The sequence below is a fragment of the Python bivittatus genome, unplaced genomic scaffold (genome assembly GCF_059951505.1).
Source record: "Python bivittatus isolate LINGU-HERP-01145 unplaced genomic scaffold, Pbiv_v1 ctg000020_np1212, whole genome shotgun sequence".
Classification (NCBI taxonomy): Eukaryota; Metazoa; Chordata; class Lepidosauria; order Squamata; family Pythonidae; genus Python; species Python bivittatus.
Genome location: NW_028277030.1, coordinates 122,976,453 through 122,988,926, shown reverse-complemented (window position 1 = coordinate 122,988,926; position 12,474 = coordinate 122,976,453). Strand labels below are relative to the sequence as shown.

Genomic DNA, 12,474 nt, shown 5'->3' with positions numbered 1-12,474 from the left:
TTCTCTTTTTTTCCTTTTAAAAAGTGAATTAAAAAAGGCATGACGTACCGTTTGCTGTGTCGGTTGTTGAACAAGGCATTAAACTGCAACTGCTTATATAATGCTTGAATTTCTGCTAGGCCTGGCAAAAATATCAGCACTGCACCTAAACATGGGTTAGTAAAATAGTAAAATGAGTAGAAAAATCTCTTAAAAATCAGGAGCTATTTTGTTTCCTTCACTGCCATATTTATATATAGTAAGTACCCATTTTTTTTTCTCAGATTCCTCTCTGCTGCTTCATATTTTACATTTTCCCAATGCAGAAAGTACTTCCATGTTGGAAACCCCCCCCACAACCAATGCCTTATATTATTATTGGGGGTAATAGGTGGGGTGGTCAATGATGTCAAAATGGAGGGCATGTTGGGGTGATCAAAGCTGTGCGCCTTTTGAATGTGTATCACATGCACATGTCATTCACTGCCCCTGCAGATATCCATAATGTATGTTGCTTCATGCACATAAATGTTGCTTTCCTATATGAAATGTTGTCTCTAAAACTTTTAAAAATGTTTCAAAATAATTTTTAAAGTGTCTATTAAAAACAAAATTATTCTGGAGAGAATTTGAAGTACTGCAATCTACTTTATGGGTTCTGTTCTTGTTTATATGTTAAGTGCTGACTATCTACCTTCGTTTTGTTTTATCTGTGTATTACAGGTGTTTTGTTACTTGTATTACCATTGTTATTTATTGTATCAGGGACATTGTATTATATCGTTTATAAACATATTAAAAGCCAGTGGCAGATGGCATTAAACAAGTAATTAAACAAGCAAGCTTGGCCCTGAAAAAACATTTAGCGTGATCAAGGAGTCCTTGATTTGGATCTGCAGAGAGCACTTAAGGCCTCAAGCTATTATATATAATGGAGGCCAGTCCCATAGACTCTTTACACCTAAACACCTCTTTTGTACTCTTTTTGTTATTTACAGGAGACCTTTTAACTTAGCAAGGTTTAAGGTCTTATGGTCTAGGGTGCTAGAAGGAAGTTACACTAATATTCTTTTCAGAACATTTATTTTCACTTGGGTGATGCTATAGTTATTCATGTATTGTACTGTCATGGGCTCCAAGCTAATAAGTGCCCCATCTCACTTATTGCTTGAGTTGTCCTACAGAGTGCATATATTCTATTAACGGATTGGTGCACCAATAATTCCATGAAGATATCTAAACTTTATTCAGTTATAATCACCATTAGGAAGCTGATAGTTTTCCTGCACATTTTCTGCACACTGCAGGGGGTTGGAATAGATGGCTTTTGTGGCCCTTTCCAAGATTACAATTCTATGATTCTAAACTTTGAATTGGAACTTGGCCTAAAGGTCTTGTTCATGAGTTTTCCTCTATTACTACTCTTTATTCTATATTATTTCATTACTGTAGTTTACTTCCCCCCTTTTTTGTCTTTGACCATAAAGCAAACATAATATTTATATTCATCATCATCATCATCATCACCATCATCATCATTATATTTTTAAAATGTTGTGACATCCCCACATACAAACACTTTAAGTTGGTCATGGCCCCCCAGGGGCCACAATCCACCGTTTGAGAAGCCCAGTTTTAACATTTTGCATGAACCCAATCTCTGGCAATGATAAGGAAGCCTTATTTAAATTCAGACAACCCTCCAGATAATGTTTTAATTCATTGCAAAGACATTGTGTTTTTACAATTCCTCTCTTCCAGTTCCTTATTCTCTTGTGTACAACCTTTAATACCTTATTTAAACAAACCACAATTATTTAAAAGGTTTTTATTAGCACTTTTTATGAAGGAAAAATGAAAAAAAAAGTTACTGGAGGAACAAAAAAAATAATTAAGCTGTGTATGAGAAAGAAGAGGGGAGGAGGGAGGAGCAGGTAAAAATAGTTTTGTTTCTTTAAATTATTGCCTGAATGCAACCCCTCTCTAAAAATGTAGTTGCTCATCACAACAGGAAGACTGTCCTATTTCTATTAAATTTAAAATGCTGGAACTTAGAAGAGGCTGAACTCATGAACGAATATAAAAAATATTCAAATTAAAAAAATAATGCTGATAGTTGTAACGTATTTTTATTATTTGCACGTGTCTTGGAATATCACACTTTAAAACCTTATGTCAAGAAGCTAGTTACCATTAAAAAAAACGGAAATGAGCAGAACTTCAAAAGATTACAGTATGACTGAAACAGAGTTTATGGTACAATCAATTCAGTTTAATCAACTTGTAAAACAAATCTCAGTTGTTGATCTGTTTTTAAGTTACCTGGTGGATACGAATGTTTGCCACTGACAATCCATTCAAGTAAGGCTTCAATTAATTCAAGATTTACTTTGTCTAAATCCATGCTTGCCATTGTTTTTAATACTGATTTGCTAACCCCTGGGGGGAAAAATATGCATAAGCACAGGAAGAAATAGTCACAACAGGTAAATGTTGTAAAGTTAATTTAATTAGTAAAACTACAAACCACCAGATATATCACACTTGATAGGAAGAGAAAGCCAGCTGCAATGTTTTTCAATAGATGTTATGTTTCCAATATAATAAAAGTTTCTTTCAAGCCACCTTGACACCTTTAAAGTGTTACATCCATTTTCAACCTTTCAGAGATAAAACTTTGTCTTTCACACACCCTTTACCTTATCCTGAAATCTCACATGACAAACATTTCAGTTAAGGTACTAGGATACAAATCATGGCAAATAAAATAAATAGAATCTTGAATTTCCACTTGGACATACCTTTATTGCTAATAGTTAACCTGAATTACACTGTTGACCTAATATACAGAGCTCTACTATCCCTTACACCAGATTGCTTGTTCACTTACCTATTTCTCCTAAGTACATATTTCAGTCAGTACCATGTCCTCTCTATCCACTGTGTGACTGCGCATTTACTGAATTTAAAAGTTTGATGTTGCTTCCTACCCAGAGAGTATTGAAAAATAAGTTAAGATGGACACATTTGACAGCTGTTCACCACCATCCCATATACCGAGGGAAATCATTTTAACTATAATTCAGTATTTTCAAGTTGCATAGTTGGAATTCACATGCCAATTCTTTATTTTGTGAAAGACAGTGTCCAGGATTTGGAATCTCTCTCTTGAAAAATTCCAAAGAGGACGGGAAACCTTGACACAAAGAGGTCTTAGTACAGATAGGTATGCAAGAGGCTTTTTCATAGCCTTACAATTTTTGAATACAACTTTCAGGCAATAAACAGAAAATGGATTACTCTGTATTAGAAATACAGAAGAAATTCTTGGAAACTAATCGGTACAGCAGGTTCATCAGAGAGACTACCTTTGTAACGTATCAACAATTGTTGGAAAGTCAGCTGTTGGTCTGGGACTGAATCCAGGACTGTTGCTTCCGTCAAGCCAGCTTTCTTTAGATCCTCTTCCACTTCTTCTGCAGCGGTCCTTGTCCTGCGGGTAGTTTGTTTTACTCTGCGCATGTATGGACTGCTGTGCTCCAAAACATACCTGAATGCATGCAGAGAGATAAGTCATGGGAAAAAAGCAAGCAGCTATCCTTGCTTTTCAAGCAGTTAATAGTTCTACCCAGAAACTTATACTTTCTGAATGGTGCTGTATAATTACAGATAAACTAGACTATTGGGCACTGGGCACTTTTGGGTACGGCTGTGTATATATTTTGCAATCCTATTGCACAAACATCAGCATTTAGAATTTGATAAAGAACATTGTATCTTAAGAATTGGCTTTTTAAAAACAAAATTTTAGCATCTATAAGGAAAGCATTTAGGAAATAAATGGATAGTTCAAAAAGAATTTCATTGCACTGGATTAAGCTTCCCAGAGTTACTTGAGGCCTTTCAGTGCCTTGGCTCTCTGCCACATTTGTTTCTTGCCCACATGATCTCTCTGAGCTTGGCTCAAGACCAGGCTGGGCAGTGAGTCTAACAGAATACACGAGGCCTTTACCCTATCCCAAAGATGGAATTCAAGGAGATCCATTCTGTGTGCAATCAAAGATGTAAAAGGTCTGGAAATGTTGTGATGATGGGGAAATTTGGCAAAGAAAATAACATAGTTTCAAGAAAAACTGAAATAAATGCAGTACTTATCATCTTTTCTAGTTACAAGATTGCTGTGTTACCTTATCAGGTACATTATGTATAACTTGACTTATTCATTACATCTGGCATATATTTTATTTATATTATACAGAGCCAGGAATGAAATTAATTCCTGAAGACTGACACCAATTTATATAACTTCAGTAAAAAATATCAATATTTTTAAAAGGTCTTCCCTTTCATCTACCCATCTGTATCCTTTAATTTTCTTTCTGATCATCAGTGCAAAGAAATTATATGGCAATCCTACATCTAGTCACTCAGAAGTGTAGAATGAATGAATGAATGAATGAATGAATGAATGAATGAATGAATCTCTCTCTCTCTCTCTCTCTCTCTCTCTCACCTCTACCCCACTGCAGCCAAAACAACTCTTGGCATCTTACAGTATATATAAACAAGGATTAGGACATCCATGGTTAAATTAAAACCAATCCAAATCATAACAACAATAACAATGCCCACATCAACCCCCACATAAAAACATAAAGACACAAACACCATCTCGCTTCAGGCCTCACTTTCACTCTAGTTGTTCTAAAGTTGTTCTGTTGAGTTAAATGCTGCTAAGTGCAGTTCTCTGTAAGAACTGCAGCCTCATAGTACAATCCAAGACATACCTGTTAAAAAAAAGTGTACTATTCTACTCAGTAGGACTTATTCACAGTGTCAATACAACATAAAGCTTGCTCCTTCCTCCTTGCTCATCAGCAGTACAACCACTGATCTAAACTGATGTAAGCCATGCTCAGTCACAGTGCTATCCACTCTGCCAAATACAGTCTTCATTTCATTTTAGATATGGTTGGCAAGAATAGATTTAAGAGATATTTGCAAGCATCAGGCTAGAAAGAACATGAACTTCTGTCACTATTGCTACCTGTTATTAACAGTCTGGATATCTCATTTGGAAAATAATAATTCCTCCATTAAAGTAGGTCAAAAATTAAGTTGTAATGGACGAAAGGCCATTCAGTGCTTATCCCCATCTTCTGTATCACCAATAAAAGGTTAAAAACACTAAAAGGAAGAGATAGGCTTCTTTTTCACAAAATGATTATACAGGATAATATCTGTACATTTTTGTCATATATTCCAATTTCTGCAATAACTAGATACTTGTTCTTTTTTACTGGATCCTGGGAAAATGGGCTAATAAATAGACTTTCTAAGCAAGTGGGCAGGAGGTTACAGCCCTTTCAACCCAGTGATTAATCTGGGAGTGTAGTCCACTCCAGTCTCCCTGGTTTTCTCTTACTCAATGTGCACTTTTTGCTCTAATGCACATTAATGCTCATGTTCCAAAACAAGTGAAAGCACACAGTGCCTTTCCTCAACATAAACCTACTGTACTATGCTTTCCCTAGTAGTCAGTTCTTAATCATATAAAGTATATGAGTCTGACAGATTCTTGAAATGTACTAGATTTTAGTAATACTCTGTATTATTGTTTCTGATACAACTCTAATTTTAAATCTTATTTGATATAGTGCAGTAGTGCTGTCTACATTATTAGCTGAGGTTAAACTGTATTATTCACAATTTGTCCCATAATTCCATCCAAAGGATGAGTCCAAGAAACAGTATTTTCAGTCTGAATGGAAACTTATATTATGTAAAAGGATTGCTAGATGCTATATTTGTTTTTGAGATTTCTTACCTAGTCACTGCAATTGCATCTTCTAGAAAAAACTGTTCAACAGGGAATGTCCTTCCTAGAGATGTACACAATAATAAATAGATAGGCAAACAGTTTCATCAAAACAGAGCAAAACAGAAAAACATGTGCAAAACAGAGCAAAGAAATGGAAGCTTTATTCCAACAAGTTTGGAGCATAGGGTATGTAGTCATGGCCTGAACTTTACTGCAATATGGGGGACAAATAAAAATCTTTTTTAAAAAGTATTATTTTAGAACATTTAAGGAATAAACTGCTACATAAAAGAAAAAAGAAGAAAGTGAAAAAGGACATTGTATATGGAAAATAAAATATTAATAAATAAACAGAGAATGTACAATGTCATAAAATTTATTTCATTGATTAAATAATTAATTGAATATAATTGAATGTATAGAACTAGACTCATTATAACATCTTGAGAAATAATTGAAAATCACTACAAAACTCTAAACATTAATATTTACATTGATGTCACCACTATTTTTCATTATATAAAATAAATGCACATGATCTTATATGAAAAAAGAAAAAATAAAAATAAATACTAAAAAACAATCAGTAAAAACTATATTAAGTTCTAGATTCCTTTCCATTATATCTGACTGGCAATTATATCAATTATTTATAAACATTAAAATTGCTTCTGGTCACTATCTTTACATCAAAGATTTCCTCCTTAAAAATTGAGGATGAATTTGCTAAGAATATGAGTTTGCTTTGTTGTGTGACATTCTTGCTTAAATTTAGTCGAACTTCTTTTTCTGGGATTGGTGCCATTTGAAATTAAAAGGGAAAAAATCTTATATAATATATTCAGCTGATCCTAACCAGGAGAATTTTAAATTTTTCAATCTTTCTAAATCTTTTGAAACTTTTTTTTCCATAACTGAAATACATCTTTATTACTGCCTGTCAAATACAGTCCCAAATATTTCACTGTGTCTTTTGTTGACTGGCAACCCAACTCCTTCTGCACAGAACTTTCTTCTTGGGATAAGTATCCCATTATTATCTTTATTTTTTGTAGGGTTAGTTTGATATCCTGAGAATTCAACAAACCCTTTGTTTTCATCAGCTATCTTATTGCACTTCGAGGTTGCATAATGGTTAATACTGCATTATCCAAATACCTTTGACTGACCTTACTAATTGGTGCTAAGATTACATCTAATGCATATGAACAAAAGCATACATTTGAAAATATTTATACAAGTATTAAATATTATCCTATAATGATCTGTTTGGATATGCTCCTGGTAATTCCTTTTTACCTCAACAGCTATGCCTCTATTAAATGTAGAGTATTTGGGCAGCATGCTTTATTCAATGAAATGCAACTGCTTGGCACAGGGCTTTTATTAAAAGCATCAATATATAAGGCTGCATGGTCTGATTTTTAGTTTTCTCTATCAACATTCTGGGAATGACTTTAGCTGAGATGATTTACAGGATATGACAGACCCAACACTTTTGCAGATGATAGATATCAAAACTGATAGGCAAGAATACAAAATCTATGTGTTCAGTAGTCAGTAACATTTTACAGAATGTTACATTTTACAGAACATTTTGCTTCTGAGTGAATGCAAAGATCTGGAAACAAATTTTTCCATCTTCTGAAGAATTACATCAGTTGCAAAGCTTACTTAGTTTGCCTAATAGTATGTACTGCAAGTAAGTAAGTTGCAGATAACAACAGGCAAGTCTTTTGCAATTATATGCTCTGTAAATGATGCTTCCTAGTATTGTCTAATGCCAAAAAGAATACTGACTGGTTTAGCAGTACTGTTACTATGTGTTTCAAATTCTTAAGGCTGGTATAGCTTCCTCAATTCAAACATTTTACTACCAAAACAGTATGTTGCAAATATATAGAAATCATTACAGTGGAAACATTTGCTGTAAAATCAGCCAAAGGTAAAATAGTGAAGGAATTAATAATAAAAGAATCTGCTTTTCACCTGGTATATTGACGATAGGGCAGGAATTAAAGTACTGAGAAAAGGCTTCTGTATTCAGAGTAGCACTCATTACTATAACACGCAGCTCTGGTCTTTGTAACATTATGTTCTTCAATATCAACAACAAGAAGTCACTGAAAAAAACAATAAAAATGGAAACTCTTTGCATCTTTTCCCACCCTCTTTCAATATTATTATTAATTCAATATTAAAAGTGATTTCTGGGTGTCTACTCTCCATTTAGTTCTTAGTGTTCTAGATCCAAGGCTGTAAACATGTTATATATTATGGCAGAGACTGGAATACAAGCAATACACCTCTTCTTTCACTGTTATTTCCGAAGGGGAACACAATAATTCGTCGTCATCACTGAAAAGCAAATTTTAAGTGTATGGAAAAGCAAACACAAATGACACCACATTTGTAACAAGAAGTCACAGTCACCAAATAAATAAAACTTTCAGGAATAACGTTTGCAAGAAACAGTATTATGTGAAACATCAAAATATGATGTCGTTATCATGTCTCTCCATTCTTGTTTTTCCACTTGCTTGCTCTGCTTGTTGAAAAGCAGCTTGTTATAGCAGTCATTAAGAGCAAAGGAGAAAGACAGCTGGCATAGGATTTACTGCCTTCTCTCCTCATGCAAGTGATTTTTTTTTCCAAAGAAGACCCTCACATCTCTGAATAGAATCTTAGTAAAACCTGGAGCTTTATTAGCGTAATGTAGTATACTACTATTCATAGTAATACATTATTAGTATGTAAGAATAAGCTAGTGTGATCTCAAAGCTAAAAGATTGTGGCTACAAAAACCCCAATTTCAAATGCTACTTCTGCCATACACTCACCCTTTTCAGTTCTCTACGCAGCTGGAAGACTGAATAGTAGTTTATTTTCTCTCATTTTCTCCACTGCCTGGTATATGATTACCTAAATGCTAGTCATGATTTGAACCCTGATTAATTGCTAAAGTAGCTAGGAATAATCTGTAGATTGTTTTGTGGACTTGTTCAACAGTGCAGTTTAAAACAGAATGTATATGGGGTATTCTTCCTTCCTGCTGCATAGCACAAGGAGAGGGGAGAAGGAAACATACAAACTTACAACCTTCCTCAGGCTCGCAAATGTCATGCAGGCAACAGGAAACTCTGATTCAGGGTAACATGCAGACCAGATGACTATATTGATAGCAGTTATGATAACTGATGTGATTTAATGATTAGAATGTCAATCTAAGACTTGCAAGATCAAGTATCATGAGGGTTTGGGGTTTACAGGAAATGGTTCAACACCTAGCACACAAAAACCCCTTGGGTTTTTTTTCCTGCTTATCAACAAAGATGGGGAAGTTTCTTAGTTTTGTTTTTAAGTGTACAAAATTAATGATGCCTTTTTCAGCCACTCTAGATAAACATTAGTTCACCATAAAAATCACTATAAAAGTGATTTTATAAGAGCTTATTGTCTGACAATTAGGGTTAGGGTTATTTAGGGTTAAGGTTATCTGTCTCTTATTTTAAAAGAGCTTATTATTTTGTCTCTTATTTTAAAAGAGTTTCTTGTCTGACAATTCACATCTCAGCTTGACAGACAACACTTAGCTGCTGCAAACTGTGACACCAGGGTTCAAGTCTCAACTCAGCCACGGAACAGTGTGATTTGGAACAACTACATCTCTATCTCATGTGATTTTTGTGAAGAAAAATAGAGGGACTGTGGATATACAAAACTTATTGTTCCAGGAAACAGCTGCTTCCAGTTTGAAGAATTTACTTCCAGAAAAGTGCTGGTCCATCCCTGGATTGGCCAGATTGGCAGAGCAAGAATGGAACATAAAATGAAAAATGGAATGGTAATTCAGGAGAAGCACTTGCATATAACTGGAATACACTTAGAGAAAGGTTATAAAATGCAATAATGAAAAACTGCAATTTTTTAAAAGGTTGATTACCTTTCTTCTCTTCTCTCATGTATTTCATCAATAATAACATGAGTGACTCCTTGTAAATTCATATTCCCTTCTAGTCTTCTCAGAAGCACTCCAGTAGTACAATACAATAGCCGTGTAGATGAAGACTTGAATAAAAAAGACAAAACATTAAAATGGCCAAGAAAATCATTTTTTTGGTCAGATTATTTAGTTTTCCATGGATCACAGATAAAGTGGGAGTCAAGAGTTGGAATGTACCCTGGAGGTCATCTAGTCCATCCCTCTGCTCAGTTCAAGAACCACTAGAATGCATCTGACTGATTGTCATCTGGCCTGTCTGACAACCTCTAGCAAAGGAGAACTCACTACTTTGGGTGGCAGCCTGTTTCACCAGCTGACAGCCTGGGCAGTCAGGAAGGTCCTCCTTCTTTCTAGTTTAACTCACTGGGTCTGATCCTGACCTCAAGAGCATTACAGAATTGGTTCATTCTCTCTTCTGTGAGATGTCCTTTCAAATATTTAATGACTGTTATCATCTCTCCCCTCAGTTGTCTTTTCTGGAGGCTAAACTTACCTTTAGCTCATAGGGGTTGGTTTCCAGACCCTTCACCATCTTGGTAGCCCTCCCTGAATTTGTTCCATTTTCCCATTGCCCTTTTGAACTATGGTACCCACAACTAACATACTAAATGATGAACCAGAGCACAGCTGAGTGGAACATTTATGATCTGGACTCTACATTAATACACCTCAAGATAGCATTTACTTTTTGAGCAGTGGTACCACAATGCTGGCTCATGTTTACTTTATAGTAAAAAAGGATATTCAAATCCCTTTCACATGTGGTACCATCCAACTAGGTCTCTCCATGCTATACCTGTGGTTTACATTTTTCCTACTCAGATGTAGAACTTTACATTTCTCCCTATTAAATTCTATCCTATTCATTTCAGCCCACTACACAGCTTGTTATTGCTCATGATTAATCAGGCAAAAGACCTTGACCTTTCTGTATTGTAAATTAGACTTTGGCTGGTAAAGGATGCTGAATGCCAAAGGCCAACATAGTTATAATATCACACTTCCTAGGAACAGGGAATAGAATCATTTTTCCATTTTCTCCTGTCTTCTATCCAAAGGCAGTTCACAAGCAATAAAACTATCTAATTACAATGATCAACAGAACACTAAGAACTCCAATCAAACACCATCAGTAGTTCAGGCTAACAGAAGAATTTGTAACTGGTGCTTAATCAGAAGCATAGTGTGACTAGACTGATGTACTATTTAAACTGGGACAGTGGGAGGGAAGGTGTATTTATTCAGACCTCCTGAGATTGCCTGAAACCTTTAGATCTATGTAAGCGCAACAATTTCTCACTCAACAGTGCTCTTAAAGTCCTGCTTTCCTAAAACAGTCACTTTGAGGTCTGCTGTGGTTCCATCAAAAGGTTTCAAGCAATCTCAGAAAGTCTCAACAAACACAACAATCCCATCGTCTCACCCCAACTTAAATCCTACATCAGTCTAGCCACGCTAGGGATCTCTTGAGGTGACCTTCAGCTTACCGGTGACCAATTTTCCCTGAGCTCAAAATAAAAGCTAACCCTTCAGTGCCACTATCCATATGAATCTAAAAGAATAGATGCTGTATTATATGATCTAGATAAGATATAACTGAGCTCTTAAATGAATGGCAGGGTATGAATCCAATCAATACAGCCAGTATCTATATTTTTTCAGCGGTCAAAAAAATAATAACCTAATACCAATGATAGATAGTCCCAGGGTTAAGAGCGCCTGGTTTATGGATGACCCATAGTTAAGAACTATTGTAGCAAAATTTGAATTAAATACACAATGTTTCGAGTTAATTATACAATGCTATACTGTTCCAGCTTATATACAAATTTGACCTAAGGTTTTGATTGGACTCAACCGTGTAGGGGGAGAGGGGTTAAGAAAAGGCAAGATGGTGGAAGCAGCATCATGATGCAAACCATTGGCTCTTTTGATCTCACCCACCTGTCATATCATAGCATACTGGCTAAAATGTATCCTTAGAGCTAATAAGTAATACATGGGGGAGACTAAAATTGGTAACTTTGGTATACTTTCTTACTCTTACTAAAAAGAGTTATATTAAAACATTGCCAGTGTTACCACTTCAGCAAATGCAAAGGAAAAAAACAAACCATGACACTTTCTAAACGGATTTGGTATCCAACAGTAACTCCAATTCTTTCTGTTCGTTCCTTGGCTACACGTTCAGCAACAGAAATGGCAGCAATCCTACGAGGTTGGGTGCAAATGATGTTGGCTACTTTATTAGGAGGACCTTCTAGGGAGGAATCCAAGATAAACTGAGGTATCTGAGTGGTCTTTCCACATCTGCAGGGAAAAAAAATGTATGTGCAGGAATCACCCACCCTCAAGCAGCACACAACTTATCAATGCATTCTAACCTGCAGTCTATGGATAATGTCCACTCATTTCTTTTAAAGAACTGTCTACTTCTCAAGGCTGAGCACAAATCAATGAAACATAAAGGCAACAAGATCCAAGCTAAAATAAATGGGTTTTTTTGTCCTCAAACCTCTCCTTCGTAGTTGTATATATTCATTCTTTGAAATAAAAGTACATTTAATTTTTTTCCATTCGCTAACACTGATTCAGAAGTCTGAAAAAAGGTCAGAAAACAAGACTGAATTCAAGCCTCATGAAAGATTTTCTGCTGAGAAATGCAACTTGA

General features: G+C 35.3%; 1 protein-coding gene across 5 annotated transcripts in view; it reads right to left on the bottom strand.

Moving 5' to 3' along the window:
• DHX57 (DExH-box helicase 57) overlaps positions 1 to 12,474 on the bottom strand; it is a 39,003-nt gene that overhangs the window by 17,745 nt on the left and 8,784 nt on the right. For all 5 annotated transcript variants that reach the window (XM_088148747.1, XM_088148764.1, XM_088148755.1 and 2 more), the window contains 7 exons: positions 11,918 to 12,113; positions 9,744 to 9,868; positions 7,790 to 7,923; positions 5,807 to 5,861; positions 3,348 to 3,529; positions 2,302 to 2,418; positions 49 to 145 (listed from right to left, as the gene is read on the bottom strand). In XM_088148747.1, the coding sequence (XP_088004873.1) occupies positions 49 to 145; positions 2,302 to 2,418; positions 3,348 to 3,529; positions 5,807 to 5,861; positions 7,790 to 7,923; positions 9,744 to 9,868; positions 11,918 to 12,113 (906 nt within the window). The remainder of the gene's footprint in view (positions 1 to 48; positions 146 to 2,301; positions 2,419 to 3,347; positions 3,530 to 5,806; positions 5,862 to 7,789; positions 7,924 to 9,743; positions 9,869 to 11,917; positions 12,114 to 12,474) is intronic.